The sequence below is a fragment of the Penaeus japonicus genome, unplaced genomic scaffold (assembly GCF_977035675.1).
Source record: "Penaeus japonicus unplaced genomic scaffold, GWHDUDI00000001_assembly GWHDUDI00000011, whole genome shotgun sequence".
Classification (NCBI taxonomy): Eukaryota; Metazoa; Arthropoda; class Malacostraca; order Decapoda; family Penaeidae; genus Penaeus; species Penaeus japonicus.
The window spans coordinates 28786340-28811339 of NW_028234413.1; the positions used below are offsets into that span (position 1 = coordinate 28786340).

General features: G+C 41.1%; 3 protein-coding genes across 9 annotated transcripts in view; 1 reads left to right on the plus strand and 2 right to left on the minus strand.

Annotated features, from left to right (window-relative positions):
* NaPi-III (Na[+]-dependent inorganic phosphate cotransporter type III) overlaps positions 1–16331 on the plus strand; it is a 67656-nt gene extending 51325 nt beyond the window's left edge. For 3 of the 6 annotated variants that reach the window (XM_086541793.1, XM_043006365.2, XM_086541794.1), the window contains 10 exons: positions 369–842; positions 6023–6121; positions 6747–6890; positions 9075–9257; positions 9368–9487; positions 9807–9869; positions 11504–11686; positions 11867–12153; positions 12263–12501; positions 12612–16331. In XM_086541793.1, coding sequence (XP_086397919.1) covers positions 650–842; positions 6023–6121; positions 6747–6890; positions 9075–9257; positions 9368–9487; positions 9807–9869; positions 11504–11686; positions 11867–12153; positions 12263–12501; positions 12612–12702 — 1602 coding nt within the window. In that variant the 5' untranslated portion in view covers positions 369–649 and the 3' untranslated portion in view covers positions 12703–16331. Of the gene's footprint in view, positions 326–368; positions 843–6022; positions 6122–6746; positions 6891–9074; positions 9258–9367; positions 9488–9806; positions 9870–10214; positions 10251–11503; positions 11687–11866; positions 12154–12262; positions 12502–12611 lie in introns of those variants that run through there. The other 3 variants (XM_043005894.2, XM_043006279.2, XM_043005981.2) reach the window with 3 other exon arrangements.
* Positions 16332–17061: 730 nt separating this feature from the next.
* Positions 17062–22170, minus strand: LOC122246907 (speckle targeted PIP5K1A-regulated poly(A) polymerase). Its single transcript, XM_043005763.2, has 8 exons — positions 21990–22170; positions 21264–21372; positions 20834–20928; positions 20460–20604; positions 20058–20206; positions 19676–19752; positions 19363–19551; positions 17062–19147 (listed from the first exon to the last, which is right to left on the minus strand). Exons 1-8 carry the CDS (start codon positions 22168–22170, stop codon positions 17492–17494), a joined length of 2601 nt encoding a protein of 866 aa, XP_042861697.2. The 3' UTR covers positions 17062–17491.
* Tpt (tRNA 2'-phosphotransferase) overlaps positions 22032–25000 on the minus strand; it is a 9904-nt gene continuing 6935 nt past the window's right edge. For both annotated transcript variants that reach the window (XM_043006497.2, XM_043006586.2), the window contains exons 3-6: positions 24692–24805; positions 23114–23342; positions 22838–22945; positions 22032–22622 (exon numbers count right to left, since the gene is read on the minus strand). In XM_043006497.2, coding sequence (XP_042862431.1) covers positions 22606–22622; positions 22838–22945; positions 23114–23342; positions 24692–24805 — 468 coding nt within the window. In that variant the 3' untranslated portion in view covers positions 22032–22605. The remainder of the gene's footprint in view (positions 22623–22837; positions 22946–23113; positions 23343–24691; positions 24806–25000) is intronic.

Below are 25000 nucleotides of genomic sequence, written 5' to 3' on the forward strand. Positions count from 1 at the left end.
CCTAGAGGAAGGATGCGTGCCGTAGTGCTCATATCCTTGGCCCTCCTGCTGGGGGCCGCGTACGCCGACACCCCCGGCTTGGGCTTCACCACGACCACAACCCTCGCACCCAGTGTGCCGGACTCAGCCTCGTTGGCCGAGTGGCACTCCTCCACGCTATGGATTATTGTGATCGGCTTCATCCTCGCCTTCACACTAGCCTTCGGCGTGGGTGCCAACGACGTGGCCAACGTGTTCGGGACCAGCGTAGGAGCCAAAGTGCTAACGCTGAGGCAGGCGTGCATGATCGCGACAGTGGCAGAGGTCCTGGGAGCTGTCTTGATCGGTAAGTGAAACTTCGTTGACTTGGTCCTTCTGCCCTTCCGCAGGTTTCCGCTCCGAGCTCGTCGCCCGTTGCTCGTCGCTGCCTCTCAGGAGACGCTCTTCTGTGACACAGACTTTCCCCTTCCATCTCTCTCGCATTGTCAGTGCTGAACTCCCACAGATAAACTTACATACAGTCTTACATCAAAGCCCACTTAGATCGCCTCTTAAAACACAGTTTCAGCCAAAGAGCACAAGTATCACCCAAAGTAAACGTCACGTCTAAATACCCCTGATCACTCTTTGAAAAACTCAACACCCAAACTCCCTTCACACAACACCTAAAATGGACCCATTCTCGGAAGAGCTTCTCCCTTTTGTCATCGCCGGCTTCATCATAGCCTTTGTGTTGGCTTTCGGCGTGGGAGCCAACGATGTGGCCAACTCCTTCGGCACTTCGGTAGGCTCCGGGGTTCTCACACTCCGGAAGGCCTGCCTCCTTGCCACAGTGTTCGAAGTGCTCGGAGCCATACTCATAGGTAAGTAGACTCGTGTGCTTCCGGCCGCGGCGATGTGCATCTCCTAGGTGAACCTTAATTGATTCTTATTTCTCCGTTGTCTTTCAAGCCATGGGCAAGGGGCTGAGATAAACCAGGCAACCGTTATATTTCCTGTTTAAAAGAAGTGGACTAATAGTAGGCATTTTTGGCGGGAAATAAGTAAACCACAAGACTTGGCGCGCAAAATAGAAATTCACTGAACTGTGTATCTTTCTCTTGTTTTAGCACATGTTTGCCACCACAGCTCTATCGGTACAAAGTAAAACGTTTGTGATTCACTTTCAAGTGATTTTCACCGGAGATGAACAAGTTTCAAAATCCACTTCAGTGACTACATTAACTATGTAAATTTACTCTTAGAGTTTTCTTTTATACCATGATCTACTAACGGAAAGTAGAAATCCGGAAGAAGTGTCAGTCGCTCTAAATCAGAAAAAAACATTCGAGATAACTTGAACACTTGACACAGAATGCACTTTCTCCCAAAGATTAGGTTCTGATTGTTATCAGATAACAAAATCGCCCATAACTTTTTTGTAATTTACTAAATATTTTTTAAACCAAATGCGGTCGATAATTCGTCGACTCTCTCTGCCTTACATAACATTTCAAGAAACTTCACCGGAAGGTAGAAGTCAACATTCGTTGCAGAGAGAGAGCTTATCGATGCCAGGCTCCTTATCAGCGTTAGATAAGTCTCTAAATTGCATGTCTCCGGTAGGTGTGACCCTTGTTCCGTTTAATCTGCGCAGTCTCAACCTCGCGTGGGCCGCCGTGAGCCTGCGACGTCCAAAGGTTATCAACATTCGGAATTCGGCGCGTTTTTGTGGAGTCACTTTACGCCATTGTCGAACTCCGGGATTTGTTTTTCGTTGTTCGAACATTTCTCCTTTAATGCGCCACTTGTTCATCAGATCCGATCTCCTCTCTCGAGCAAATTAAAATGCAACGCGAACGAGAGAGAATTACGTTACTCATCTGCTCGCCGTTCAGCAGGACTACATAATGCCCACCTTGCTCTGGGTGCGGAAGTGTGCACTCAGTCCATCTAGATCTTTCAGCCTCAACTGCCGTCTTTAAGCGATGAGTCAAGACGAGATAAGTACCTCACATAAGACGCCACATGACAAAAAAAAAAAAATCTGGTAAAGGTTCATGTTTGATGGCTGTGATTACTACACCGGCCTGAACATGATTCCACCTGATAGCTGAAGACGGATGGCGATCCAAAGGCAGTCAGCGAGCGCGCACTGGCCAAATCCCCCCCCCCCCCCAATTGCCTTATTAAACACGTGGCATTCCCCGCTGTGATTGCCTTCGCCGAACACCCCCCCAGTCCCTGCTTGTGGTGTTTGATGTCAATTCCACAACTACAGGTCCTAATGGCTATCTCCTGCAGGCCGAGCACTCGCATTCACCTTCATTCATCTTCTCATTAACTCCCTCGGAGGGGGACTGATCGAGGCTAGTTGTAGCAATTCAGGAATTCGACCCACGAAGTCTCCATTCATAGTTGCACCCGGGAATGTACCGTCAGGGAATCTGTCATCTGTGCATTAGAAACGTAAATTATAAAGTCCCTTTTGCTATTTAAAAAAAAAAATCACACTTAAAATTTAGAATAAGAATGATGATACGAATAATAAAACAAGAAGAGAAAATGTATAAACACACGACATATAACGAGGCAGATGAGGCCGCCTCTGTGACAAGCAGCTCGATTGCCTCGCACGTCCATCAGTCATTCACAAAATCCGTGCGCTGACGGTCGCTACGATACGGCGGGTTGCGTGCTAACGGGGTCTAGGCCAGCCACTTGCCCGCGCCCTGACCAGAGTGGGGGTGTTAGTGAGGGAGATGATAGTTGGGGAGAGAGAGGGGGAGGGGGGAGGAGGGGAGGAAGACTGTGGCGTGATGCGTTGAGGAGACGGGGAGGGGAGAGGGGAGGGGGGACTCAAGGTTGCTAGACTTCTCCCTCTTCTCCTCTCTTACCCCTCTTCCCCTTCCCCCCTCCACTCTTCCCTTTCCCCCCCTCCCCTCATCCCCTTCTCACCTTGTGTTTTTTCTTTCTTTCTTTGTGTTTCTTCTTTCTTCATTGCTTTCATGGTCTTAACAAGACTAATGAACAAGTAAATCTTTTTCTTTCATATTTACTCTTCCTTCTCTTCTTATCCTATCTATCTCGTGTTATCTTCTCCTCCTCCCTATTTCTACCTATCTATATATCTGTCAGTCTGTCTCGTTTTTGCTCTTACCTTACCTCTTCCCTCTCATTCTCTCACTTTTTACTTCTTCTTTTTTTATCTCATTCCTAACATCCTGTCTTCTCTCCCCATCCCTCTATCTCTTTATGTCTCTTTCCAAGAAAAATCTCTGCTGCTTCTTGCATAGACACACACACACACACACACACTTAAACACACACACACACACACACACTTAAACACACACACACACACACACTTAAACACACACACACACACTTAAACACACACACACACACACACACTTAAACACACACACACACACACACACACACACACACACACACACACACACACACACACACACACACACACACACACACACACACACACACACACACACACACTAACACACACACACACACACACACACACACACACACACACACACACACACACACACACACACACACACACACACACACACACACACACACACACACACACACACACACACACACACACACACACACTGGGTGACAAAATTTGGACTGGAATCTCTTGTCCTCGTCTTCACCAGTAGGTTGTCAGGGTGCCGTGTGCAAAGGCGAGGCGAATGACCGCGAGAAGGAGAGAGGAGAGGAAAGAGGTAGAAGGAAAGAGAGGATAAGTGTGGCTATTCTCAAGGTCGTTCAGTTGAAAGAAGACACTTTAATTTAGGTCTAAGGAGAAATGTCACTGCTTTTTCATTCGTGTTTCCGTCTTTTAGCCATTATCTTTAATAATTCTTATGAGTGTTTTGCCATTTATCGTCTTTACTGATGAGTTTTATTTTCAATAAATAGGATAAACATCAAATTTGAACACCGCTTTCAGATTTTTACACAACCCGTAACGTAAAACTCGCCCAGATGTATTTTTAACACTCGAAAAAAATCAGACGAAGATTTAGCAAGAAAACGGAATGAGACAGACGCAGAACCCAAGAGAGCCACGACATGCGCAGGACGAAACACTGTGGCATCGGCGGAAGTTCTGTGAAAAGGGCACCGTGTCGGGGGCACGGGAGGGGGGGGAGGGGAAGGGAGAGAGAGGAATAGGGGGGGTGTCGCGGGCGGGGGAGGAGAGCGGGAGCGTGTGCGTGTAAGAGGGTGCCAGCTCCCATTACGTCAGCCACCACGGGACCAAGACATACCGGGCCGATTTTTGTGACTGCGCCGTGTCACAGCCCGGTCAGATGTCTCCGCTGATTCTGACAGGACGTTGTTCATCGTTAACTAAGCGGTTAATGCACAGCCATCGGGCAAGGCAGTTAACTTAATATACGAATTTGCGTTGACGTCAGACTCTTTACTTATTATGTATGACGATATGCTAAAACTGCACAACGTCAGTTGAATATTTTAATATATATGTCCTATATCAATTTAAATGCAGATACTTAATATAAGATATTGCATCTATAAACGTCCTCAAGTGTCGATGTGGTTTAATTAATCGCGTTTTTTTTACATGCAAGAGATTCATATCTCCAAAAATAATCATATAGATAAAAATATCCGCATCATCTGAATGATATGTCAAAAGTAGGATTATAATTGCTGCAGCCATCACATTCTTGTTAGTGTGATACAAAACATTGCTTATCGTTGCTCGGTTTTCATATATATATATATATATATATATATAGATATAGATATAGATATAGATATAGATATATAGATATATAAATAGCTTCTTCATGATAATAAGGATGAAATAAAAGAACTAATGTTTTAATGCGGTTGAGCCCCCGTTTACCACAGAGCGTCTTGGTGAACGCTTTCTATTATGTAAATCGTACATCTCACTTCCACGGAGACCAACTTGTACAGGTACTAACTATTCTCAACCTATTCATGGCAACGTGACAACTTTTTTCAGCGATGCTCTGTTGTTTTCAACTATTTTTTTCTCTCTTTTCGAGGCCACAGTAAGCCGACATTACCTGAATTCCAAATTGCCGCCAAACCCATAAATGAACCGCACAGCCGAAGCTCCGAGAGAGAAAAGGGCTTCACGAAAGGAGTAAACGAAGAGCCAGTGGCCCTCGAGTTAAAATGATTCAAGTCGAAATATGCATCTGAGTGGGATACTACTGTAGTTTTACCTTCTCTTTCTCTGACTGGTTTTGTGGGCGTGAGACTCCTTGGCTTGGGAATTCTCACTATTTATAGCCAGTATAAATGCGGATACTTGATTCATGGAGTGTCCTTTAATGACCCGACGTCTATATATATGTATATATATATATATATATATATATATATATATATATATATATATATATATATATATATATATATATATTGATATTGATATATATGTGTCTGTGTCTATGTGTATGTGTTTGTATATATATATATATATATATATATATATATATATATATATATATATACATATATATACATATATATATATATATACATATATATATATATATAGAGAGAGAGAAAGAGATAGAGAGAGAGAGAGAGAGAGAGGCTGTGTCTGCCTTGATCTAAAAACTCGCTAAACTAGACCTTGCTCCTCGAAGGACACTTCTGGTTTGATTATAATTTTTTGGTTATTTATTTAGTCCACAGTGTATAAATGTCTTGAACTTACACTTAACCGTTAATAGTCAAGGTCTTTTAACATACGGACAGAGAAAGGGAGAAAAAAGAGATAAATTTAGCAATGTTGCATAGTAACAATGTGACAGCCGCATGCATATGAACCTTGGCGTTTTATTCTAGCAAAGGTTTATTAGTCATTCATACCCAAGTGCTAATCAGCTCTGCCTCGTTCGCGGGTATGGGCAGCTGAATTCCTCAGCCATGAATTCAAATGTGTCACCTTGTGATGTCTTCCAGCCATTCCTGCGAATTTGCTCTATCATCAGTCCGTAATAAGGATCTCTTTCCTCTGCAGGATATAAGGTGTCGGATACGGTACGGAAAGGAATCTTGGATGTCTCGCTCTACAACAACACCGAGAAGGAGCTCATGCTGGGGTCCCTTGCTGCCCTTGGTGAGTCCCTCTCAAAAAGTCTTCGCTGCTTTGTAAGTCCTTTGTGTAGTCCTGCAATTTCTTTCGAGTTTTCACGGTCTCTCTGCTCACTGAATCCCCCCCTTTTTTCTCACATTCTCTTCTTTGATGGAATCCATTTTTTTATGTTTCCCAAAGACCCTGTGTAAGTTGGTGTTGTCATTTCACCGTTTAGACTTTTTTCCCCTCTGTCTGTGAGTCCCCTCTGAGTCTTTTGAGCTTAACGTATCCTCTTTAAGACCCTTTTGGTGCCTTCTATCATTGTGCATTTAGTATTAGAATTGAACTGCTTGCATGACTAATCTTTTTTGTGCTTCCTGCCTTAATGTGTTGACCTAGTGGTGATTGGTTCTTATATAATATCTTAAGGAAGTTATTTCCACTAAGATAGATGAACTTGTGTGAAAAGAAAATATTGCAAACAGAAACACAAAATATGAAATTGTTAAGTTGTTTCTTGTTGATAAGAGAAAGTGAAAACATGCAAAGAGATAACATGACCTGATATCAACATCCTATCAGACAAATCATTCTCGCTTTCGATCCGCGGTTTCTCAGTGCACACCCCTAATCCGCCCTTCCTTTCCCTCTCACGCGCCTTCTGCAGGTGGTAGCGCCATCTGGAACCTAGTAGCCACCTTCTTCAAGCTCCCCATCTCCGGTACCCACACCATCGTCGGCGCCACCGTCGGCTTCTCCCTCTGCGCTCGCGGCTTCGACGGCGTCAACTGGACTACCTTCGGAAAGATCGGTAAGTACTGTCGCTCCTGCTCGTAAATGGGAGAAAGAGAGAGGGTAGATAGATCGATACATTAACAGACAGATAGATACATAGAGACGCGGATATAGATTTAGTTGTGTAAGTATTATGTAGGTATGTAGAGAGAGGGAGAGATAAAAAAAATGAAACTAGCCGGGGCTTAATGGCTGTGAACCTGTTCCTCTCTGGATATGGCCAGAAGGAGGCCGGCAACTGGCCATTTCCATATACATAGCCAGCGTCTTCAAGAGAGGAGCACGTGATTACCTGTTGGATGAAACGCGTCGGCCAGCCTCGGGGCGGGAGAGATTAGAGAGATGGAAGGACGGGGAAATAGGAGGGCTTAGGGGGAGGGGAAGGGGAGGGGGCGGTAGGATAGCCTAGAGTCACGCCCGAGGGAGAAGGGAGGGTGTGGGGGGCGAGAAGGGGGGGAGGTTGACACTGGAACTATTATAGGTTTTTCTTAAGACACCGGTTAGCCTCCATTAGTGAAGGTTGAGAGGTTGTTGGTTAAGAAATTGGTCATGAGTCATTTTATTTCGATACCGCAGGTCGTTAATCCAATAGCTGTTAATATGGAAATAGAATAAATCCCTCTCTACCCTTAATTAGAGGAGAGCAGTTGGTTTATTAGGAAGAGAAGCGGTGAATGCCATGAGGTGCGGCGCCTCAGAAGGTGGCTCTGCAAGGAAGACGTGGTCTGGCACACCACACACTTGATTCTGGTTCACGCTGGTTCTCCCTATTTTTGGTGGCGCGCGGGGGGACGGTGGAGGAGGAACATCAGTCATTTCCACATTCAGTCTTCTTCTGATAAATAGGATAACAGTAAGCCAGGAGGATTATGGCGAGGTGGATGAGATAAATCAGGCTGATAATATAGGTGTAGAGGGTCGGCACGCACGCCTGTTCACTATAAAAGAACGAGTGGTCACGTGACACGTCTCGGGTGGTTGCATGATCCGAGTGTGACCAAGTCATGCTCGCAGTCTCCCTCGGACGCTGTTGGGACTGACTCCCTGCCTCGCGCCTCTTGAAACAGCTCTCCTGCTTTCCGTCTATCGCTCCCCGTGTCAGGTTGGTGTTCCAGGGTGGTCTAGGCAGATCAGGGCAGGGGGTTAAAATAGGTTTGTAGGTCTACGCAACGTGCTGGCTGTGTGAGCCGTGTGTGGGGTTGGCAGGCCTGGCGAAGGGACGAGGCTGCTTGAGTGAACACGTGGTTGCTGAGACGGCGCCTCTACGCAAGGGCGATAGCATTAGATGTGTGGTAATTTACAAGGCTAATCGCACAACGCAGTCTCTAGCACCCACACCAAGGACACGATGTCATATTGTGCATTTACATGAATTAGTGCCAATGCATAGTTTAGAGGAATAAATGTATGAAAGGAAGTTTTCCGCCGTGCATCGATACAGCTCAACTCGCATATGATGTGATGAGGTTAAAGAACTTTAAAAAAATATACAACATTCCAGAAACTAGCGCCTTTATTTACCAGGGCTATTAATAGCCATTACGTAGTCCTAGCAGCGTGGTGCGTGCCCGAAGCCTGACTTGTTGAGAGAGAACCTCAATGGCTGACAGAAGGAGCAGGCAATTATTCACTAGGAATTCAGAGTGATTATTTCTGTCCTCTTTACGAAATTAAATGATAAATTCGATATAAAAAATATTGAGAATAAGTTATCATAGTAATGCTGGTTTTGATAATCGTAGAATAACGATAACATTAATGATGATTATGATATTGATAATCATCATCAGAGCGAAAATAAGTGATTACAGTAAACAAACAAACCGGTATTACAACAAACAAAGTCATTTCGGGAGAAAACAAAATTAAAAGAATGATTTAATATCGAAAAATGTGTGAATGGGAGGCTTCGCAGCTGTCAGCCTCCGATGAACACACATACCACCCCCTGAATAGCTGACTAATTACAAGATGATTTAGGGGAGCTCTTAAACAGCCTTCAAAGAACCTTGTTTACCAAGCGGTTAAATAGGCCATCGCAGTGTAGAAGTTTATGAAGTCTTCACTTAATGTTTAAACGGAAATGACTGCTATTTTAGTGTTGTCCATGTGTTAGTAAAGAGGGTTTTAGTGTGGATAGGGCGATTGCCGCGTGTCATTTCCACCCCTAATGTTTTCTTCTTTCGCCTTTCCTCCACAGTCGGATCATGGTTCATTTCCCCCGTCCTCTCCGGCATCATGTCGGGCACCATCTACCTCCTCCTCAACCACTTCATCCTGAAGAAGGAGAAGCCCCTGGAACCCGGACTCAAGGCCCTCCCCTTCATCTACGGCCTCACCCTCCTCGTCAACGTCTTCTCTGTCGTCCATGATGGCCCAAGGAGTAAGTCAGATCGACAGACATTTCTTGAGGAATTTATTTGTATTTCACGTGTGAAGTTTGCAGTGTCATGACATGAACGTTTCTCAAACCAGCCTCTCTCTCCCTCGCAGTGCTTCACTTCGATGTGATCCCCTGGTGGGGCGCCGTCATCACCTCCCTTGGCGTTGGGTTCCTCACTGCTCTCTTCGTCCAGTGTATCCTCGTCCCACGTCAGCGGAAGTCCATTGAAGGTGAGACAACGTGTGGTATTACTTGTGCTATCTCATATATTCTTTGCTCTTTATTCCTCATCATATTCCTCTTCCTTCTTCTCCTCTCCCCTTGTTATTCTTCGCCACTGTTGCAAGCAGGTGAACTTGTTATTCAAGATTCACTCTTAACTGAAAGCAGATATTCACGTGGCAAAAGCGAATCTATATACAAATCAGGTTCTGACCCTGATTACAGAAATTGTCAGATCTTAGTATTTCTTGTAAACATTATTGAAACGCATGTTCTTCCTAAGTTACCTAGCAAGTAACTGACCTGTGCCTCTGCTTTCTCACACAGCTGAACTCTCCAAGGCCGCTAGCAAGCAAGACCACGAAGTCAAGTTCACCTTCGAATCTGCAGGTGAGTTATGAACACTGATATTTTTTTCAGATAGTTGATAAGATAAGAACGGCATAAAGAATAGACCACGACTGAATTATGATTTTAGTGAATTGTAGCAGTTTAATTAAGTGTTTGGCATCGGTTGAGCATGTGCTAAAAAAACATGGTGGTGTTACGTAGCTCAATGCTTAACTACACAGTAAGTAATATCACGGCATTATTATTTTACACTCACTTGGTGTAGGGACCAAGGAAGTGACACCATGCATACTCCACCCTTTTTTGCAAATAAATTGGTGTGAAGATACTGAATTGACGAAGCTGATTGCGTCTACTTAAAAATACCATTATACATTATTTCAGAGAGCCTAGAAATGGCCGAACTGTTGTATCATGAAGGTAAAATTGTTTGCGACCCCTAAAGTTGTGCTTGTTACAGTGTTACATCCGATGGAATAACACTGTTCATTGTGCATTAACAGTGCTATTGTCTCCAGACCCCCTCCCACATATAAAACGCTCCCGTGTGTGTCTCTGTGCCCCTTTCCCGAACGTTTGGCCATGTCGTCTTTAAGCAGTTGCGTCACTGAAGCTGCGATGTTTTCATTGGATGATGGTGACGTCATAGTGCTTACGATGTATCCATTAGGTAGCAGTGACGTCACAGAAGCTACAATGATTGCATTGGATAGCAGTGACGTCACAGAAGCTACGATGACTTCACTGAATGGCGTCTCCAAATCGCCGATGATTACATTGAATGGCGGTGACAATAAAAAAAACATGTGTTTGAATAAGCATGATAAAAGAGCCTCCTGTTGCAGTGTTCTGTTTACGACGTTTTTTAACTCGACTGCGAACTTGGCGGAATCCCGGAAGTTTAGGTACTGTGACAGGTTTTCTTGACGGAGGAGACGGTAAGGATGACACTGACGCTTAATAAAATTGATAATGACTAAGACGATTACGCCCAAGATTAAAAGATTAGAATAGCTCAGTAAAATGACATAAACAAAGAGGAGATAACTCGGGAAAATTTAGGTCGCGCTGACTTTTCTCGAGCGGAACGGAAAGGCTTCTAAACTGGGAAAAGACCTTTGACAAGTGGCCAAGTGAGAGCATTCACTTGAGATCGCCGAAACAAGGGACCTGACTAGCTATCCTCGTGACTACCAATAGTTGCTCAGAGAACCGCCTGACTATTTTTCCTTCTTTATTTTTCTCTCTTTCTTTTCCTCTTTCCTCTTGCTTCTATGATCTTTCTAATATTTTGTCTTTTCTTCTTGCTCTCTTACTCTCTAACTTGTTTTTTTTTCTTCTTGCTTATCTTACTTTGTCTTCCTCTTGTCAATCTTTAGTGAAAGTTGTTTTCAATTGGCGGTTTGCCAGTAGGTATGTCTGCCTAGTCTACTCTGATGACATTCATTCTATGATTTGCTATCTGTACTTGTTACATCTTAGTTTGTATACACTATTATCATTTGGTGATTTCTGAGTTCGAGATGTATATATATATATAGAAGTGAATTTAAGCTTCCACATTTAACAAAGAAAAGAAGAAGACCTCCTTCATAATTCCTTTTGTCCATAACGATCCATCCGTTGAGAAACAATACCGAACCGAAAGTCACGTTTCTTTCGTTCTTCTGCAGACAACAGCCGCTCTCCCACACCTCCCGGCCAGGAGCTCTCCGTGATCGAGAAGGGCGTGTCCCCCACCACATACACCTTCAACAACAGCGCCAGCGAGACCAACGGCTACATTCCCGCAGAGACCAAATCGAACCTCTTGGGCAACGGCCTCAACAACACCTGCCCTTCGTCCCAGTCTCTTGGTAAGGGAAGAGGGGCTTTTGGCTTTTGGGTTCAGGTCATTTTCGGTTTATTTTTTTTAATCTTGTGCATTCTGTTTATTGATGTTTTTATATGTGAAGTTCTGTCTAGTTTCATTCGCCAAACAGATTGTCAGGAAGCAAACTTTCGTCGAACTAATCCCACCTTTCCCCCCCACGCAGGCATCACCCACAACAGCAGCCAGGTGCCTCTTGTCAACACCAACCAAGTCAAGATTGTCTCCATGGACGAACTCACCGACAAGAAGGAGTCTGAAACCGACAGACCCGAGATCAAGGGTCTCTTCTCGTTCCTGCAGATCCTCACGGCCACCTTCGGCTCCTTCGCCCACGGGGGCAACGACGTCAGCAACGCTATCGGGCCTCTCATCGCTCTGTGGGCCATCTACACCGAGGGCTCCGTGGCCCAGAGCTCCCCCACTCCTATCTACATCCTCTTGTATGGCGGTGTAAGTATCTTTCTTATCTGCGCCCTTTGTTGACGTGTGAGAACGAGAAGGCGTGTGTACGCATGGCTTCTACTTGCGTTTAGGAGGGTCTAACAAAATGTGATTGCAGATTGGCATCTCTGTGGGTCTGTGGGTGTGGGGCCGTCGTGTGATCCAGACCATCGGCGAGGACTTGACCAAGGTAACTGCCTCCTCCGGATTCACCATTGAGATCGGCTCCGCCTTCACCGTCTTGCTCGCCTCCAAAGCTGGCCTCCCCATCTCCACCACGCACTGCAAGGTTGGCTCCGTCGTCTTCGTGGGCTGGGCCAAGTCTAGCCGACAGGGCGTCGACTGGGGACTCTTCAGGTAAGAAACAGAAATCAGATATACCACATGATGCGATAGAAGCACTGAAAGAGAATATTGAATTTTGAGTATGGCAGTAGAGAGGACTAAAGATAATTTTCCCTCCACAGGAACATTGTGATCGCTTGGGTTGTGACCGTACCTCTAACAGCCGGTATATCTGCTCTACTCATGTTGATTCTGCAGATCGCCTTCTTGTAAACAACTCTCATTTGCTGTGATACTCCCCAAGGGGGAAGGGGAGAGAGGGACAAGAGCCATCAGCCCTCACGCATCACCAAAGCCCCCGCCATCACCTCCACGATCTCTTACGACTGCTTCCTCCAAAGCTCATGTCGTTACATCGAACTGTGGGACTTGCATTGCACTGGACGCCAGTGACGCCAGGTCACTGAAGGGATCACCCAGTGCAGGCTGCTCCCGCTTCATCATTACACAACACACCAGTATTAAATATCTTCCATTGCTACCCCGCGAGTCATTCACTTCGGGTATGAATTGTGAGGAGTCGCCAGTCCGGGGCCGCGGGCCGGGCGGTGGAGGGGGGTCAGTCTCCCTCCTTGATTGCCCCCCAGCGACCCAACACGCACCACCATCGTTACCATACATCTCTGACTGTTGCTGCCTGAGTTCTGTCTCTGAAGAAATCTCTTCTCCTCACGGAAGCAGTATGACCCCAGAGCTTGAAGTCCATTACACCTGCTTAATGTCGATCGTAATTATAGTATGTCTTTAACTTCATGGAAATATTCAGCAGTTCATACGTGCACTTTACTCATATTCCAGTTGTTACCATGCACTGAATATTAATGTTGTCTAGGTAGAGACTTGTAAACTTTCTATGTAAATAGATGTACACTTACGCACTGATAGTGCAGGTGGCATGACCAAGGTCCAGCTACTACTCCGAGGATGTCATCGTGCGGTTTTCCAGCCCTTCTCTGCAGCGAACACCGCACAGCAAGATGGCGCCGAGGCACCTCATTATCAAGTGACGCCGGGGAACCAAGAGCTAAAGGCAGAGCAGGTCTTTAGAGGTGTGGCAGTCGACGCCTCCAACTGAGTGTCCTGGTGAGGATGAAGCCAGTAGATTTATTTTCTAAAAGTGAAGCAATCGTATTTCACTCTAGTTCTTCACATCTGGCCTTATTGCTGCGTGATCAGATACTAATTTTTGACAATCAATTGATTTCTCATCTTAAGCATTTTGTAAGATTAGTTTCTTACCGTACTTTGAGCTTATCATTGGCATTCATTCAAGTCACCAGATGCTAGGGATTCTGGAGGAACCAGCTCGACTTGACTCATCCCCACCCCCCTCACCCACACCCGCGAGGGGGTTCATCATTCTCATCTGAATCTATTCATTCATGGGTTGCAAACCCCAACAAAACATGTTCACATTTATATCATTCTTATTTACCATAAATGCGGTTTTCGGACTCTGCAAAGGTCCTGTAGGCCGTTATATTATTATTTTCATTATAAGGACATTGAAGCACATTTATATTTTGTAGGAACAGCGTGAGTGGAAGTGTGATGAGTATGAGCATTAGAGAGTCTAGGTTAATATGATCAGTTTTACAAAGCAAATCAACTTAATGAGAGAAAGATTTTTGGAGGTTTCTTTGAAAGAAAATGAATGAACACATCTCCCTCCTCTTGTAAGAAAGTTTTTTGAAAAAAAATATGGTCTCAGTCTTTTGTTGAGTTCATACTTTCTTTTTTAAGAGCACGTTATTTTTGTATTATTAGTCATTTCCATAGATATTGAAATTACTAGATAAAGAAATGAGGAGGAGGAGATGAGATAAATTATGATAGGATGATAAAACACAGTCATCATTTTGGGTCAGTTGTAGGTTTAATCTCTCTTTCTTTCACAGATTGTTGAATTCTCATGTGATATTCTTGATGACTGCTTTGCTTACATGTGTCATGGAAGTGGGAGAGAGGGGGAGAATGATAGAACAAAACGGAATCTGTAATATATATATATATATATATATATATATATATATATATATATATATATATATATATATATATATTACGCCGGTGAACATAATTCGCAAGTGTGCGAGTGTTTTCTCTAGTATTTTGAGTATATTTTGGACTCACAAGAGGTCTCCGCTTGAGTGTAGCGGTGCTGCTCAGATCCCCTGCACAGCCAAGTCAGGACAGGTCAGGGTAGGGAGTCAAGGGGGTAGGGAGGGGGGTTAGGTTAGGGGGAAATTTTTTGATAAACCAAGGATTTACGGGAGGGATTTTTCAATTTCATGCCACAAACTAGTCGTGTTTTTCAGAAGGGCAGGGGATATATAGGCTTACTGGAACTGCTATTTTTCATTAATTTTATATTTTGTATATTTTCGATGATTGAATTTGCTGACAGTTGTTTTTTCTGAATGTATGGAAGAAAGGAGAAACAAGAAAAAAAAGATAATTATCAAGGACTTTTTTTAAGGAAATGAGATATGACTCATCGAAGAGTAATTAATATCATAATCAGTGTCATATGTTACAATTTTCCAATCATACTCTTCCCGTTTAGGCCGCCAGTCCTCGTGATTATTATTTGTCTTGTTCTGACATTTCAGTTCCTAACATTTACATGTATATGGATATGTTCACACATGCATAATATATGATGTATACATATACATGTATGTTATGTACATATATGCAGGTATGCTTATATATATATATATATATATATATATATATATATATATATATATATATATATATATATATATATATATATATATATACATATACATATACGAAATACGTATAGACGTTGTAACATACACTTGCATTATGTATGCACGTCAAAGTTTGTGAGGTAAAGTCATTGCTCTCAAGACAGCAATATTTATTTTGTATCTTCGGACTTATCTCAGATAGGCAGGTGCCAGTGCGGTATTTATCAGACTCAGTATCCATATAGTGTAAAATCTCTAATAATATAGAGTAATTTTGATTCGACATGGAATGGATGGTAATGCTTGTTATTTATTTTTTACTTATTGTACTCTTTCATGCTATTTTTATATAGATTTGTGGCATACACGAGAAGGGCAATTACGTCCCTATGTGTCCGGTAATGTGTCAGTCCATATTTATAAACTTTGGTAGAATTTGTATATTTCAGTATTTCTAGTTTCTATATTATATTGTCCTACAATTTTTATTTTGTTCAGTTGATTACACTGACATCTAACATTTATGAATGACTGAACTGTACTATACTGTAAACTTTTTTTGTGCAAAAACCATGTAATAATATTCCTTAATCTCATTTATTTAACTAATGTAATCTGTAAGTCTAAAATGAAGTTTTTACTTGCCTCGATATTTTTTCTTTAAACCATAGGAAAAGCAATAAATTTGTTCATCCATGACTTGCAGGTTGCAAAAGTAGATATAAGTTGTACTGCATATCATTTCATCTTTTGTGATTTCTTCTCTAAGAATCTTTTTTTCTGTCAGAGTAGCATTTCCAGTGTCGTCAGTAGATGACCTTTTGTTGTGGGCCTTCAAAGCATCTTTTTAGCATCTTTTATTTTATATATGTTTAATAAACCGAGTCGGAACGTTATGTATTGGGACATCATTTCGGAGTTTTGTCTCCAGAGGACATGATAATAGTAATGAAGAAAATATGAATTCAAAACATTTTGTCTGTCTGAAAAATATGGGAGAATAAAAAAAAGGAATGAATATTATTGTCAAAGAAAAGTATGATTTCTTCTTTTTTGAGGATCAGTATTTGCTAATAACCCACAACATTTGTACAGAATAAAATAAAAAATATTTTGTTTTTACTTCTTTGTTTGATTTGCTTTTAAAAAGCCCCTCTTAAAAAATAATGTATAATACACATCTATATGGCACATTTCTTCAATATATGGAAACTCTGAATTCATCCAATTGTGGTGAAGATAAAATGGCTTGGAAATTAAAATATCAAATGAATAAACAAATCTCTTACATACGCAGCACCTAAGGATAATTACTAGTAAACGATGCTGATATGCTTCTTCAAAAATGAGTAAATTAGAAGAGAACTAAAAATGAAACAAAACATTTACTGGATCTTTTCGGATGGCCATATGACTAGCATTCGCATACGAAGTTAAGTGTAGGTCAACACTTCAAAGGAACTGAGAAGAGTGGTCTCGTGCTTAAAACAAGATGACAAAGTTTGGAAAAAAGTAAAAGACCATTAAACTTTTAAATTAATGTGCTTTTCAAGCGAGCTAACGGCAATGCTTATTGAACGCTAAAAGATTATGGTTCATTTGGAAAAGTAAGAATGATTATCATATTTACAAAACATGAGCCAGAATTCACTTTCCTATCGTTTTAGAATAATACAAGGATACAATAATTCCAATATAAATATAATTTCAGTGTTCTTAGTTTACGTAATTGTCTGATATACTTATGTAAAACAGTTTTGCTTTGATAACTACTGTTTTTTTTCGACACTCCTTTCTCTATTCAAAGATTCATTGATGAAATAACAGGGATACTGTTTCACAGAAACATAACTTCCATCTTTCTTCTTTTTTATTTGGATCTACAACTTTTGGAAAGTTCACCACAAGACAAGTCACTGACAAGTAAGTCTTCGTTATAAACACTTATCAACTGCACACACTCTGAAAATAAGTCTATCTTTCCAAAAAACATTTACGATTATAACCCATTTGCTCTTACAGTTCCTAATAGCCGATATACAGCTTCATTCTGAATAGTACATTCATAAAAGAAATCACCGACTGGTATGGGAAAATCATTGTGCTTAAACAATCAACATCTGTTTTGATCAACATTTCCTTCTAATGGAGTCTGAAATGACCATATGCATATGGAAAATAAACAACAAAAAAGTATTCAACACAGATCAAAACTCGTACTCAAAAAGTAATTTACTTTCATGTTGCTTTCATCTACCCGAGGAAACACAGTACAAAAAGCTTCAAGTATGAAGTTCTTCCTTGGAATCAGAAGCACTTGGCACTATACCTGTTTGAAGATTAACATAGTGTTGAACTCTTCTCAGTAACTGCTGCGAAAGTGAACTCATGTAACCATACGCATTCGACATTTGGTTGAGGGTGGTGCGCTCACCTGACTTCGAGTCCCCTGTCACTAAGATATTGCAAGGGTTCTCACACTCTTGCCAGATCCCGAGCGTGAACACCAGCAACTCACTCTTGGCGGCGGTCTTGTTGTTATTGAGCTGGATCAGTGCTTCCGTAATGGCCATCTCGTGTTTCAAGGGATTGCTATTCACCTCCTGAGGCATTCTTCGGGACATTATCTTCCGGCCGATCCAGAGCTTGTTCTCCGTCGTGCACTCGTACTGGGCCACTCGGCGGTACTTCATGGCGACAGACACTCCCACTCCATCTCGAACCTTCCTCCGCTTGCCAGATTCGGAGTCTTCTTCTGGACTCTCGGATTTTCTCTTCTTGTTTGATGATGTAACCTCAACTATCGAAGCATCGATCTTGAGACACTGCTGTAGTACAAAATGTATTAAACTACAGGCAGCCTGACCAATTTCATTTGCTCCCGTCATTGTTCCTTTCCCTCCAGATACTTCCCCATCAGAAGTAACAGTGAATTCCGTGCAATTTGCAAATTCTAGGAGAAATTTGTACAATTTTTGCTCCGGACCATTATCTATTTGGTTCATTGCATGCTCCAACTCCTCTGATGCTTGAGAATTCACTCCATTTAACTCCATTTCCTTCTCTTTTATGCCATTGGCCGTAACCTCAACAATTTTCTCGTCTGAATCTCCCTCGTTGACGATAATCACGTCATCAATGTCTATGACCTTCTTTGCTTCCGTCACTTCCGAGGTGCTCGTCCCAGGCACTGGAGACATTGGAATTCCTCCTCCATTCTTCTTAGGAATGTCTAATATCTCAATGGAATCTTGGGAGGTATCTGCATCCGAATCATCCAGTGTGATAACCTCTTGTGACTGGTCAATCTCCTCTGGACTCTCCTCATCTGTGAGCGTAATCTCAGTCAAGTCTTCTGAAGAAATCTCAATTGGCTCGAGCAATTTCCCAAGAGAATCCTTGCCTTTAATCACATCGCGGCAAATCTCAGCTGCTCTTCTGCATTTCAACTGAAACTCGGCCAATGGACCATCACGAAGGCCTCTGGTGATGTTGTGACTATGCTCAAATGGGTCTTGAACACAAATGGGGGTATCTAATTGTATGTTTACATTCTGATTACAATAGACGTCCATACAAGATGGCAACTTTTTGAGGTTTCTCTCTTTTACATGTGATCTTTCTACCAGAAACCCAGCTAAAGGGCATACCATCCATTTCTTTGCATCAAACTTTGCATAATAATCAAAGAATTCTGTCATAAGCTCAATGATATTTGCGTTGTGTCTTCTCTCACTCCATTCAACAACATTCCGTCCAAAGCCGCAGTCCCAGCCACCTATGATGCACTGACCAGCCATGCCCCCTTGGTACAGTCTTTTCAGGTTACCTACCGATGGCACAATAGGGTCACTTCGGGACATAAGAACAAAGAGCATGAGCATTGTAAAGGCATAGTTGGTGAACAGGGTAGCTGGTTGTCCACCCCCCGTTATTCCCTGGAAAGAAAAGGAAACTTCCAAGTGATTCATGTCATAAATATGTATACACATTAATAAACATTTTTCTATATAAAACAAGAGAAAGACATAAATTAAATGTACTATTCATTAAATTACTATTATTCCTCATGCATATATTCATAATAATATACACACACAAGCTTCAGAAGCACAGTTGTAAACATCAAACAGAGTCCAAGATAAGCATGTACCTGAATTTTTGCCCAGTATCTAATGATCATGAGGTATGGCCGCACAAGTGGATGGGTGCGGGTATATTGGCAAATGAGGGCAGTGTTGTATACAGGCATACCATGCTTGAAAGAGAGATCAACCTGCAATCTTGTTACAGAATCTATAAACTTGACGATTGGGACTCTTGCCCGAGCAACTGCACGAACCTGGAAACAAAAGAATGAAAAGATATATTACAACTACATCTACATTCTGTTTTATATCCACATTTGTTTTTACATATCTGTCCAAACATATCAGAAGAAACACTTGGAGGACAAATCTACGAACATTTATCCCACGTCGAGATCTTCGAATTTCTCTTGCTAAGTACCATGTCAGATCACTGGCTTTGCACTCCATCTCAGCTGTAAAGAGGAAAATAGCCTATTACAAACACAGCTATTGGCTGCAAAACACTAATCATATTAAAATCATAAATATAAGCATGGGGAAAGGGACAGAGGAGGAGGAGGAGGAGGCAGAGGAGGAAAGTGAGGAAGGAGAATGATGAAAGAAAGGATGATAAAGAAAGGGGGGGGAGGAGGAGGATGAAGGTGCAAGAGGAATTGGAGACGTGGGAAGAAGAGGAAGCTTAGAAGAGCAGGTGGAGCAGGAGCACTAGGAGATGATGATTCTGAGGATAAAAATAAGACTGGAAAAGGTCATGTACCTTTTGATCCCTGTGCCCATGGATCTACTCCCAGATCCATGTAAAGATCCACATCACAGCCAACAAAGCCCAGATTATTGGCAGAGGATCCAAAAACATAGGCAAATACTTTTGGAAAATGTGGTGCCAGGAACTCCATCATACTTTTTCTGAAAAGAAAGGAAAAATGTTGGGTCAATGCCACAAGAACAGCAACAGTTAGACTATCTATTTATTAACAAATATTTCTCTCATAATGGAATTTTCAAAACTGCTAATGTTCTGACTATAAACACATCCATGAATCAATAGATTAGTGTGATCATTACAAATGCTTCAATGTTTGAGGTAACACTACAGAATAATTCACTCACAAAAGACCTAATAGCTTGTATCAGCAATCAATAAACATGATATTCCTACCTTAGGTATTCTCTACACTGGTAGTCCTCTGGCCTGAGCTCAATTTCTCTGATGATGGAATATATCTGGTTGTCAATCTGATTGGCAGGCACTCTCTGCTTCAGAATGTTCTCTAAAAATCGACTAAGCACAAGAGTCTCAGCACCTGTTGTAAAAGGGGAAAAGCACAACTGAAGGGGATTTCGAGATTCAAGACTTTGAAAGGGAATGTTCAAACAGTACAAAAGAATGAATTTCTATCCTTTCTCTTCTCACAGAAGACAAAAAGAATGAAAAAAGGAAAGGCAAAAGAATTTCTACGTATGAGTATCAACAACTACTGAATAATCCCACTAATAACATATTTCTTGACCTCTCCAAGAAAAACTACTCACCATCATTCCGTGAATTATTCTGACGTTTAGCATTAATTTTCAATTGTTTGTTTCCTATGCTGAACTTCTGTTTGAGCACTTCCTGGGCTATGTCACTGAAATAAGAATCCAAAGTCTTAAGGCTCTTGCAAGGTGAACACTGAAATATTCTTCTGAACCCAATCTGTCATAAGATAATGTTTTCTATGTGTGTGTTACTCTCAATCAGACTATTCTTAGATGCAAAGGAAAGTTATACAGGAGCTATCAATATGATATTCTTAAACATAATGAAGTCTTTCAAAAATAAGGACAAGACAAATTGCTTTACAATAGTTATCAAGCTTCAAATAACAAGACATTTTTTTCTGGAAAAATAAATATGTAAATAAATGATAGATGAAATTATATAATGCATTAGAAAAAGGAAAAAGCAAAGAGCATCACTTACACAGCATCAAACTCAACAAATGTAAAGGCATGGTTGTAAGTAACATTCCGCACTCTGTGCTTCCAAAAGGCCCCTAAGATGGATTCAACTGGGGTGTTTGCATCATAACCTGAAAGTAAAAGTCACATTTTTTCAATCAGAATCTTTTTTAAATAGTATTATGTACACTGGATGGAATAAAGAAGATTCTAATTCTTTCAATATTTCCAGTACTAGGCCACTGTACATCCATGTTTAAAATCCCATACAAACTTCTAAGCATTTTGTAGCCACCTAGGTTATTCCCTTTCATTAAAGGTTCTCCCTTTTTTGTTGGTGTATTAACCCATCCCCGACGGGGGAATTCTAGCCTTGAATGTCCAAATGCCGGGGCGTTCGAATTATTTATTTAAAAATCAATGAATGGCTGGGGCAATACAATACTGTGCCGCCCGCACTTTTGAATTTTTGAATGCGCGGTAACACCCCCTGTCCCCACGAGGGTTAACATGCCATACCTCCTAAGCCTCTTGATAATCTACTAATGATCGCTTCCAATCATACCTACATATTCATACACACTCTCTTGAAGGTCATACGTAGGTAGCACCACACCCGTGTATGTCTTTAACAACAATCATTAAAGCAAATGGCTTATCTGTATCAACTTATATAAAATCAATGAAACTGAAAGAAGCCTGACAAGGTCTAAACAAGTGAGATAGGTTTGGCAAATTCCTGACTTACCTGAGACATGAACTGTGCGACGTGTAACATCACTGGCTGGTGGCTGGTTCTTGTTTTTGAGGTTCTTCTGATGCCGTTTGCCCAGTATGTGAGTTATGTACGCAAGCTTTTCTAGTGGTCCCGTCTTGCAAAATAAACAGGTCTGGCTTTCCTGCTTTGGCTTTTTGGGGAATTCAGCCATTTTGGATTTGTTGCACCCTTGATATTCTACTCAACAATGTTTCTAGATAGGCAAATATGTCAACTACATTCACTTTTATCAAACAGATGATAGATTTATTGTGTATCTTTGGCAAATTGCTACACAATCCCCCGTCTTAAAGTAAACACTAGAAAGACCCTCTATTCTACTACCACATGACATTAATCCAATACAGAGATATCTCATTGTTGTACAATGAGACTGGTAAATTCAATGACAAGCTGTGCATATAAAAATCACTTTGAAAAAAAAATTATATAGGGGGAAAAATTCAATTTTTCTATTTAAAAATTCTAAAACAATGTGAAATATTTATAAAAGTAAAACACTTTTTCTTTGCCAATTTCTGTCATTTACTGTTCAATTCTCTCAACTGGCAAGCAAACCACACTGGTGTATTAACAGCTTTGCTCTTTACAGAAGATTTTCACCTGTAAAAATGTAGGTATAATGAATGATACACATCATAACATATATCACAATCACACATTATAAGAATGACAACCAAAGTGGGCCAGAAATTTGTTTTCTTTTTCTCATACTTCTAGTGGGGAAGGTAAAATCTTAATTTACTTAATATAGGAGCTATCTTTCATTTTACAGAATATAACAATAATAAATATAAATAACAAAACAAATGCAATACCTGTTTTCTTGTCTACGACTTTTGAAAAGTACTTTAGAGGCAAAATTCCTTCTTTGTTGCCAGAACACAAGATAACATTGTTTGCAGACTTGAAGAACTTAATGTCATCTGAAAGTACATGACAAATCCATATATAGTGTAAATATACAAAACCAAAAAAATAATAATAATATATTACAGGAATGTAATAAACTATGGCTTTCCTTTATGAAAACTAACAGACCTATTCCTCCTCTTCCATCTCCTTTCTCCTCATCCATCCACTTCCACACCTACCTGCCAGTGCCTTAGGCAAATTGATCCAGATATACAGCTGGCAGGAAGAGCGCATGCCACTTATGACACCTGAATCTCCTGGCAATCCTGGAGCAAAATGAATGTGGGTCCTGTTCATGCGACTCAGGCCCTGCTCTCTGATGCTGGGCCAGTGGCGGTAGTATGTCCCGTGGACCACCTCTGGAACTCCGTCCTCTAAAGTGACTTCTGTCAACTCAGGGTCTTCTACCTGGAGAATATTAAGTGCATAATTTCATTACTGTCAATAAGAGTTTTAATCCAATAAACCTTTTAACCCTTTCCTGATGGGGCACGCGCTAAGTGAAAACCCCTACGCCGGGCCATAGCAATATTGCATGGGAAATGTCACACTGGCATGACGCCCCGGCATCGGGAATTTAGCTGTGTCACACAGGTGTGACGCATCGTCGTCATTGGGTTAATAGTGTGTGTGTGTGAGGGGGGGTGGGTACATAGTCTAAACCCTGAGATTTTTTTTCTATTTTCCAGATCAATGCAAAACCTAGCACATTATATCTGATTCATAGAACCTATAGCAATAACATCTGGATAGAATTGTGGACTCCTACCACTTCCCTCAGTGTCACAAATTAGACCCAAGTTGCTGTAAGGAAGTTTCTAGGTCTTGCTCCCTTCCCTTAGCACTGCAGATTAACCTCAAATTATTGAATGGCAGTCACTTAACATCTTGACACTGAGATGAAAAGATGCTCTAATACATGAAAAACTGCAGTAATTTGTATTACCTCACTTCTTCTCACAATATTTTACTTTAGAGATTTGTGTTTCTAGTACTATATTGAGATAAATGGTTTAGCTACAAGTTTATTTCAATAAAATATTAGGAGAAAAGAGAAATACTCCTATCATTTGATAGGAGTATCTTTATTTTTTCTAATAACTTGACCCATTACAGAAAGGCATCATGATTATAGGGTAACTATTACATCTATTATTGTATTCACAGTAAGAAATCAACACACCATCAGTCATTTTCCCTTCTCCTCACCTTAACTAGATTGGCTACATCAAAGTAATATATACACAGTAATGAAGATTCACTACAGACTTGTTTTGATGAAAGATAAGGAAAAGATATACATAAAAATATTTATATATTCTCCTATAGCTCATCTTGTAATAAACAAGGACTCATTATGACCATAAAGCATTATCTGGCATACATTGCAGAACATTTGAAGTGACAATCTTTACCAACTGGGTTTTTCTTTTTCTCTGAGAGCACCTTATTTTTTAAATCAATATGATACTTACTGTACAAAATCAATGAAAATGTAACTCAAGTAAATGAATATCTACAGGTAACAGAGCATTCTTGTCTCCTCTTATAAGTGATATGAGGTCTTATCAGCTCAGTGGAAAGATGGCAAGTGATCATAGCCAAGTCACTTGCCAAATACGTGTTGCCAGCTGTACAATAAATGTTATGGAAGGGAGTGCAGTCTATAGATATATTCAGATGAATGAGCCAATAAAATACAAGTTGAAAAGCCATTATAGGGAATAACCGCTACCAATTCAGGCTATTTACTGTACCTGTATTGAATGTCCTTGGTTGGCCTTAATATAATAGACACCACTATCTTCTTTCAGACCAAATCTTTGCTTGGGACAACTGGCGACAATCTCTTTTATATCTTGCAGAGTCACCTAACAAAGAGGGAGAGAAATTAATCAAATATAGAAAAAGAATGGTTATACACAAAACAAATAAAGACATTCTGGAGACTTCTGAATCATGGACAATGCAAGAATAATATATAAAATAATAAATGTATGAATAAGCAAATAAATGAATATGTATATTTATATAAATCTGAAACATTCACATTAAGCAAATCATAG

Bases quoted from the DNA above. Each gene is read 5' to 3' on its own strand.
- LOC122246907 (XM_043005763.2), bottom strand. From the start codon at position 22,170: ATGGCTGAATTCCCCAAAAAGCCAAAGCAGGAAAGCCAGACCTGTTTA. The intron at 21,373-21,989 runs GTAAGTCAGGAA...TTTTACTTTCAG, and splicing joins TCGCACAGTTCATGTCTCAG to GTTATGATGCAAACACCCCA. The intron at 20,929-21,263 runs GTAAGTGATGCT...TTCTTATTTCAG, and splicing joins TTTGTTGAGTTTGATGCTGT to TGACATAGCCCAGGAAGTGC.